General features: G+C 30.3%; 1 protein-coding gene across 2 annotated transcripts; it reads left to right on the top strand.

The window, feature by feature from the left end:
* The first annotated feature begins 3,311 nt into the window (after window positions 1-3,311).
* LOC116165025 (acidic fibroblast growth factor intracellular-binding protein) lies at window positions 3,312-9,346 on the top strand. Of its 2 annotated transcripts, XM_031479294.1 has the most exons (5): window positions 3,313-3,492; window positions 3,546-3,744; window positions 8,438-8,799; window positions 8,848-9,193; window positions 9,241-9,346. In XM_031479294.1, exons 1-5 carry the CDS (start codon window positions 3,408-3,410, stop codon window positions 9,317-9,319), a joined length of 1,071 nt encoding a protein of 356 aa, XP_031335154.1. In that variant the 5' UTR covers window positions 3,313-3,407; the 3' UTR covers window positions 9,320-9,346. The 2 variants fall into 2 exon arrangements, with proteins under 2 accessions (XP_031335153.1, XP_031335154.1); XM_031479293.1 differs by having other exon boundaries at window positions 3,312-3,492; window positions 8,438-9,193.
* Window positions 9,347-9,517: the final 171 nt, after the last annotated feature.

Raw genomic sequence — 9,517 nt, 5'->3', positions numbered from 1 at the left:
TTGTCAACTTTATCATTACACCCTGTATATAAAGTGACATTCAAATATAGTCCCTATGTTAAGCAGTGGTAATGGTAAGACTTGCGTGAAGGTCGCACGTCACGTTTCTTGACGGAATCCAGTTCTCCGTGAAAAGTTGAGGCGACATTCACACGGGCAAAATTTGATTTGTTCATTTCTTCGCCATTAAACATGCAAAAAAAAGCCCTGTCGTTTTTTGGCGATTCTGAGTTAAATAGAGCTCGGAAACGTCCGTGACGGGTCTTTACCTTTCTAAAATTTTGATCCGCACGCGTCGGGAGCCTTTTGACACCGTGAAAAGGCGTCTATTCCAGAAAATGAAAATTTTCCGCCATTTTAATAAAAAAATTAAACTTCAAACTGACGGGCGGGTCCATGTTGAGAAAAACGGAGGTGGGTCCGCAGTCTGGGCGCTATTTTTACGAAAATGCGACAAGCCCACGAGGTTGTTTTTTCGCATAGCAATGCCGCTAAAAAATTAAGAAATTCTAAAAAATCTGAAATATCCCAACAATTTTAGAAAATGTAAGAAATTCTAAAAAAATACTAAAACATCTAAAGAAAAGCTGAAATACCTACCTACAAAAAAATTTTTTTTAATTCTGGAAAATTAAAAAAAAGAGCGTTCGGATAGGTAGTCAGAAAAAGATGTGAAAACTTGCAACTTAAACGAGCGACCATGTAGAGCTTTACTAAAAATGTACACAATCGATCTTGTGATTTTTTTAAATTTTTGGGTAATTGAGACTTTGGGAATTTAGGATCTTTGAAATTAGAGGCTTTGGAATTATATTTTTGAAATTCTGAGAGTTTTTGGGATTTTTAAAAATCGCGAGAGTTAGAATTTTTGTCAATTTTAATAAAACTTTGTAACGAAATTTCGGGAATTTGAGATTTTTTAATCTTTTTCATATTGAAAATTTTTAGAATGTTGGAAATTTTAGGGTAGGATATTTAATTTTTTTCTTAAAATGTTGATAATTTGAAATTAGGGAATTTTCGATAATATTGGGAATATGTGGATTTTTAGATTTTTTTAATTTGAATTATCGGGAGTGAGATTTTTGGAATTTCAGATTTTGGGATTTTTGAAATTTTGAGAATTTTAATTTTTGTGAATTTTAAAGTATAAATTTCGGGAATTTGAGATTTTTAATTTTTTTGTTTAGAATTTTTGTGTGGAAATTTCAGCCCTTTAAGATCTTTGGGATTTTGCCGATTGGAAATTCTAGAATATTCTAGCATTTTAGAAATTTTTGTAAATTTGGGATTAAGTTGTATGGATTTTGGAAAGTAACGAAATTACCAATTTTGGAATATTGGATTTCTGAAATTTTGACTCTATGAGATTTTAGGAATCCCAGATTTTGAATTTTTGAGATTTCGGGAATTAGGTTTTGGGATTGTATATAAAGGGAATTTGAAATTTTGGGGTTGAGGTCTTGTGATTTTAGGAATTTAGAGGTTTCAGAATTATATTTTGGAATTTTTTTAATTTTGTGTATATAAGATTTTAGGAATTTGGGATTTTTGAAATTTAGAGTTGGATTTTGGGATTGTTTAAAGTAAGGGAATTTGAAATTTTGGGCTTACAACGTCTTCTGAATTTGGAAGTTTTGGGTATTTGAGATTTTGGGATATTTCAGATTTTGGGATTTTTTAATTACTGGTAATTTGATTTTTGGTGCGTTTTAAACTTTAGGACCTTTGAAATTTCGGGAATTTGAGATTTTTAGATCTTTATAACATTTGAGATTTTTAGAATGTTGAAAATTTTTGATAAAGATTTTAGATTTCTCGAAATTTTTAACAATTTGAGATGTTCAGAAAATTCGAAAATTTGAGATTTAAGATTTTCGATATTAGCGGAAGTCTAGATTTTGGGATTTTTGAAATTTTTATAAATGTTGATATTTGAAATGTGAATATGAGATTGCTGGAATTAGATTTACGGATTTTTGATAATTTTGAGCATGTGATATTTTGGGATTGTTTAAAGTAGGGGAATTTGAAACTTTGGGCGTACGAGATTTGTGGTTTTTGAGAATTTTTGGGAAATTTAGGATCTTTGAAATCGGAGGTTTGAGATTTATATTTTTGAAATTTTGAGAATTTTAATTTTTGGGATTTTTGAAATTGCGAGAATTTGAATTTTTGTGAATTTTAAACTTTGGGACTTGAAATTGAGATATTTATTTTTAGATTATGAAATTTTGTGAATTTCATATATTTTAAATTTCAGGAGTTAGCATTTGGTACTTTTGAAAATTAGCGCATTTAAAATTTTGGGATCATCGGATTTTCCAAATTTTAGTCACGAAATTTTGGAATTTTTGAAATTTCAGGTACCTATTAGAATTAGAAATTTTGGGATTTATGAGATTTTGGGATTTTTTAAATTCTGGTTGAGATTGGGATTTTCGAAATTTTGGGTATTTGATTTTCTGGAATTTTTTAATTTATAGCGTGCGAAGAAAAGGAGATACAAAAAAGCTTATAACCCTCGCGCCTCTTAAAGTTTATCCATTATGTTGTTGATTATCGGTTATCTAACAAATTCTATAAACATTCTAAAATCTGTTTTTCTGGCATATCTTTGAAAGTAATGGAAATGTTTTGATTTTCTTTAAAGCGTGATAATAAGCCTTAATTACGCATCTTTTTTCTAATTTGACCGTCGTCGTATCTTCCATGGTTTCGGAGACCCCTATGGTTGACATCCTTACCTTTGGCACACTGTATAAAGCATTATGTGGGAATTAGAAGAATCCAAATAATCGAAAAGATATGAATAAATTGGAAAAAAAACGTAGCAGTTCAAAACAACTTAAGGATCTGCAACGTCGGATAGGAGAACTTAAAAAACAAATCAATTTGAAGAAACAAAAGTATCATAGAAGATGTTGCAAAATTTTACCAACTTCAAGCATCGATGGAAGTTGATAATATAAAATAAAGAAAAATCAAAAAATGTTGATATGCTAAATAAATAATTTAAAGAATATATATGTATATGAAGAATTCAAAAACAGAAGAATAAGAAGCATCTGGAAAGATTGAGGAGAAGAAACATCCTGAACTGGATGATGTATCTAAAGCGGTTTTAGGTTTGGACGAATTTGATAAATACAACTGAAAAACTTGGAGAAACCGAAGGATAAAAAAAATCCAAGCAATCTCATAAATTGGAATCTATAAATATATTCACATTTATTCAGATGGGTTCACACTGTATGTAAAAAAACATGGCAACACTGTCTTGATATTTTAGTGGCAACGCAGGCAAAGCGCCATCTGGTTTATTATGATTTGAAATTATACAATTTATTTATTTACAAAAAACATATGATCCGCCGTGAGCTCTCCGTTGATACCGATAAAATCAAATGTGCACAGAGGTCGACGTGTTCATAACAAACTACACGTTGGTCGATCCCGACATTTACCAGCTATGGATAGATGGTCGTACAGGTAAATCGCTTGTCTCTCGTTCGTATCCACCTTTAGGCTCGCACTCGTTTCAGCCAGCGAAGCCGTAGCTATCTTAAATCAGCAGGGCCTCGGCCAACAAACCGGCGCCTCGCTCGAGCTGATCGCGAGCGATGTCCTCGACCATTATCGTACCTATTCACTGTTGGAGAAGCTTCTCACTCATCCGTCGAAGTTACAGGAACAGTTGGCGTTTCAAATTGAGCCGAAAACTCAACAATTGTTAATTGAGAAGTAAGTACCTACACACGTTGTCGCAATGTGAGAAGACACGTTGCGGATCTTGCAGATTTCGCTTATCCGCTAATTATTTTGAATAGTTATAGTGCGGGAAGAGATTTTGTTTCACTTGGCCTAAAATAGGTGGATACATTGCTCAATTTTATACCACCCACACCAAAAAATTTATTAACTTACCGATGGCAAACTTTTTGAAACACCTTGTACCTATGAAAATTTTATTGAGTAGGTAGGTACACAGTGTGTCCATATTTTAATGCCTAAGTACTAAATTGGTATCTCAGTTGTTGGTTATCATAAAAAAAACTTTCTAGAAATTTCAAGAAAAGTTCTAAAAAAAAATCTATATCTAAAAAATTCTCAAATATCTAAACAATTTTAGAGGGATTCTAAAAAATATGTAAAATATCCTAACAATTCTAGAGAATTTTAAACATTGCTAAAATACATATCTAAAAATTCTAAAAAATTTGAAATATGTATCTAAAAAATTCTAGGAAATTCTAAAATATCTAAAAAATTCTAAAAGAAATAAAAATATCTACAAAAAATCTGAGAGATCTAAAAAATAAAATTCTAAGAAATTCTGGGAAATTCTAAAAAAAATTCTAAAATATCTAAGGAAAATCTGAAATACCTAAAAAAATTAAATAAATTCTGGAAAATTATAAAAATGTTTTAAATATCTGAAAAATTCTAGAAAAAATATAAAAAAAAGAAAAATTAAAAACATTTTTTAAAATACTTGAAAAATTCTAGAATTCTAAGAAAAATTTGAATTATCTAACAAATTCTGGAAAATTGAAAAACAATTTTAAAATATCTAATAAATTTTAAAAAACAATCTGAAATTTTAAAAAAATAACAGAAAATTGGAAACAAATTTTGGAAAATTATAAAAAAAATTCAAAAATATCTAAAAATTCTAAGAAAAATCTGAAATATCTGTCTAGAAATTTCTAAAAATTTTTTTGAAGTTTTAACAAATTCTAGAAAATTCTTATGAAATTCTGAAATATAAAATATCTGAAATACCTAAAAAATTTCAGAAAATCAAAAAATTCTGAAAAATTAAAAACAAATTTTAAAATATCTGAAAAATTCTAGAAAAATTCCAAAAAAATTTGAAATATCTAAAAAAATTAAAAAAAAATTTTTTAGAAAATTCTATAAACAGAATTCTAAAAAAATCTGAAATGTCTAAAAAAATTTAAAAAATCCAAAAAAATTTTTAAAAATTCTGATACCTAAAAAAGGTCTAAAATATTTAACAAATTCTAGAAATTTAAAATTCTAAAATATTTAATAATTCTAGAAAAATTTAAATAATTCTAGGATGTTCTATAAACATTATAAAATATCTGAAAAATTCTGGAAGATTATAAAAAAAATTGTAGAGAATTCTAAAAAATGGTACCAAATTTTGGGAAATTCTAAAAAATTCTAAAATATCTACAAAAAATCTGAGATACCTAATAAATAAAATTCTAAGAAATTCTGGGAAATAACTAAAAAAAATTCTAAAATATCTAATAAAAATCTGAAATACCTAAAAAATTTAAACAAATTCTTGAAAATTATAAACAAAATTTTAAATATCTGAAAAAGTCTAGAAAAAAATATAAAAAAAAGAAAAATAAAAACATTTTTTTAAATACCTGAAAAATTCTAGAATTCTAAGAAAAATCTGAATTATCTTAAAAATTCTAGAAAATTCTTTAAACATGTTCTAAAAATTCTGGAAAATTGAAAAAAATTCTAAAATATCTAATAAATTTAAAAAAACAATCTGAAATTTCTAAAAAAATTCTAGAAAATTGAAAACAAATTTTAAAATATCTAAAAAATTCTAAAAAAATCTGAAATGTCTAAAAATTCTAGGAAAATTAAAAAAATTCTTGAAAATTCTAAATAAATTCTAAAATATCTAAAAAGAAATTTCTAAAAATGGTAGAAACATTCTGGAAAATTCTACAAAATGCTAGTAGTGTACACCAAAATTCTACAGTGATTTTTTTCCCTTGTGGTAAACCCCTTCAAATTTATGTCCACTAAAATTCTAAAAAACAAAAAATTTTAGCAAATTCTAAAAAATTCTATACAATTCTAAAATATTTAAACATTCTAGAAAAATTTAAAAATATCTAAAATTTCAAAAAAATTCTAGAAAAATCTTACAAATTATAGCAAATTCTAAAAAATGTATAACCTTTTAGAAAATTCTAAAATATTTCAAGTCTAGAAAAATTTAAAAAAATCTGAAATATCAAAATAATTCTAGAAAAATCTAACAAATTTTGAAAAATTCTAAAAAATTCTAGAAAATTCTAAAAAATTGTAGAGCAATTTTGGAAAATTGTAGAACAATTTTGGAAAATTGTAGAACAATTTTGGAAAATTCTAAAAAGTGCTAGTAATGTACCCCACAATTCTACGGTTATTTTTTCCCCGCGATAAATCACTTCAAATTTATGTACACTCAAATTCTAAAAAATTCTAGAAATTTAAAAAAAAATTTAAACAATTCTAGAAAATTCTACAACATGCTAGTAGTGTGCACCAAAATTCTATAGTAATTTTCTCCTCGCGGTAAACCACTTCAAATTTGTGTCCAAAAAACTAAAAAAATGTTAGCAAATTCTAAAAAATTCTAAAATATTTAAACAGTTCTATAAAAATTAAAAAAATCTGAAATATCAAAAAAATTCTAGAAAAATCTTAAACAAATTTTGAAAAATTCTAAAGAATTCTAGAACAATTTTGGAAAATTCTACAAAGTGGTAGTAATGTACTCCAAAATTGTACGGTTATTTTTCCCTCGCGATAAACCACTTCAAATTTGTGTACACTAAAATTCTAAAAGAAATTCTAAAAACTTATAGAAAATTCTAAAAAAATTCTAAACAATTGTAAAAAATTCTACAACATGCTAGTAATGTGCACCAAAATTCTACAGCCATTTTCTCCTCGCCGTAAACGACTTCAAATTTGTATACATTAAAATTCTAAAAAACTAAACAATTTTTAGCAAATTCCAAAAAATTCTGTACAATTCTAAAATATTTAAACCGTTCTAGAAAAATTAAAAAAATTGAAATATCAAAAAATTTCTAGAAAAATCTTAAACAAATGTTGAAAAATTCTAGAAAATTCTAAAAAATTCTAAAATAATTAAACAGTTCTAGAAAAATTTAAAAAAATCTGAAATATAAAAAAATCTAGAGAAATCTGAAACAAATTTTGAAAAATTCTAGAACAATTTTGGAAAATTCTACAAGTGCTAGTAATGTACCCCAAAATCCTACGGTTATTTTTCCCTCGCGGTAAATTACTTCAAATTTGTGTACACGAAAATTTTTAAAGAAATTCTAAAAAAAACTCAAATGGCAAATTCTAAAAAAAACACTAACCATCCTATATACCATGCATTAAGCATCCTGTTTAAAAGCCTGTCGGTCGGTGGCAGACGTGACAATTGTACGTTTGATAATCTCCCTGTCAGATTATCCCAATTACGGGTTAAAGGGCGCAGTTTCCGTCTTCACCAATAAGTTTTTTCACGACGAGGGCAATGTCAATTCATCATAAACAGCTGGCAGAGCACAGAGGATTGATTAACTACGTCAGGTCATTGAGAGAAAGTCTTCAGACATTTATTTACCGTTCTACCATCGATTTGTTTTTAATTAGCCGTGATTTGCTTGTTATTAACGATTGTTGTCATTCAAGACAGTGAATTTCACAATTTGGCTGTCTTGGAACGAGTACCTGCCTTTTGGGCAGCGTTGCCAGAGCGATTTTATTAATTGTACCAACTGTGTGATAGAAATGTACCAAATTACAAATTTTTGTACTGAAATCTTAAAATACCAATATAGGAGCATTAAAACGCATAGAAACGATTTTTCAGTAACTGAACAAAAATAGAATGTGTAGGTAGTTGTTTTAATATATAGGGTGTATTGTTTCAAAAGTAAACGAACTGGACTAGGGATTTATGAGTCAGAGTCATAAACCATCATATTACAATGAATGAATGAACTTGCTTTGCTCATTCTAGAACGGCATATTCCTATTGTTTTACTTTAAAGTTGACCTGTTCTTTTATTATCAATGACATTTGTAAATTTTTCCTCGCGCAACTTACAAATGTGCGCGTTACAGTGATTTCATAAAAACGTACCAAAAAAGATCGAATTGTATTTTTGTACAAAATGCTCAAAAATGTACCAGATTGATACAATTGTACCGTCATTGGCAACCCTGCTTTTGGGAGTGGCGCCCTTTTAATGGCGTTTGAATTCTGTACGCGGTCCGTGCGTTTCCAACGAGTAGCCTTTTATTGGTGTTAAATGTGTGAAGTTTTGAGTTATTGAACATACAATTGCAAGTATGTACTATAGAAAGTGTAAGCTTTGGCCGAATTTTTGGCACCCAAAGGGTCGAAGTTTGTTGTTGGATAAACTTAGCCGCTCACTATTCACCAGTTGAAGTGCCTGAACCGAAGTTTTTCTTCTCTTTTACATTGTTTTGATCATAGATCATAAACACAGTGCTGTGGGTACAATCTAAGTCGCCAGAGGATAGGTTTTGGAAAAAAATAAATGAAAATAAAATTCGCCAAATTATGCTTCAGTTTATTTCAAGGATTTCTTTGTTGATGAATTATTGTTGTGCCAATCTGCAGGTACTATGAATTCGACGACAACGTAGCGCGGGAATTGCTCGGCAAGAAGCTGTCGTCGAAGCATCGCAAGGATCTGGACGAAATTTGCGAGAAAACGTCCGTACCGTTAAAATCGTGTCGGCGCCAGTTCGACAACTTGAAGCGGGTTTTCAAGATGGTCGAAGAGATGCCCGGCTCGCTCGTCCAGAACGTCCAAAAGTACTTCATGCTCTCGCCGGATTTGGCCAGCAAGTACGCGTGCATCGTCTTCCTGGCCTGCCTAAGGTTCGAAACGTCCAAACGCAAACTGCAGAGCTTGTCGTTTCCGGCGTTGAAGCGGTGCGCCGAGCAGGTCATGAACGAGTGGACGTACACCTCGTCAGGTACTCGTTCGCAAGAAAGCGTTTTGACTCACTCATCGGTGTTAGCAGGTCCGGACTATTTCGACACGGAAATGGATAAGGAATTCCTGCTCGACTTACGGGATCTGCGCGTTCTGCTCGACAAAGAGAAGGAGCACAAGAGCTTGGTTTGCGCGTGCGTGAAATCGGCGCTCACGTCGAAAGCGTACTCGGAGGCGGAGTCGTGCTTTCGCTCGTACTCGCGTTCGATACTCACGCTGGCGACCTCGCTGCACCGCGTGAGAGAGTTGCGCAATCTCTTTTACGACTTTTCCGTCATTCTCGAAAACTGGAAGCACACGATCTGGAGTGTGAACGACTTGGAGATTTTCCTCAATGCGTACACTAAGTGCGCGCTGAGCCTGGACGTTTTAAAGTAAGGCGAGACAAACGAAGATTTTGTACTAATCGTTTTTGTTTTAGGGAAGCTGATTTGAGACAAAAGTGGGAGCGTTACATGACTGTTGTTAGTAATTCCTTGGTTACGATGTACAAAAACTGATTATATTAAAATAGCCTTGTAAAAATTGATTCATTTACCAGAGATTGAAACCTCAATTTTAGTATTTGAGTAATTGACAAACGTTACATTTTTCTCGCACTTTGTATGTCCCGCTATCACTCCTCTTTTGTTTTGTGTTTTCATTTGATTGCAGACAGCATCCTTCTGAATTCAGACGATCGTGGCCAGGATCCAAAG

This window comes from Photinus pyralis, unplaced genomic scaffold, assembly GCF_008802855.1.
Source record: "Photinus pyralis isolate 1611_PpyrPB1 unplaced genomic scaffold, Ppyr1.3 Ppyr1.4_LG2, whole genome shotgun sequence".
Lineage (NCBI taxonomy): Eukaryota > Metazoa > Arthropoda > Insecta > Coleoptera > Lampyridae > Photinus > Photinus pyralis.
The sequence above is the reverse complement of the archived record's forward strand: the minus strand, read 5'-3'. Positions and strand labels throughout refer to the sequence as shown.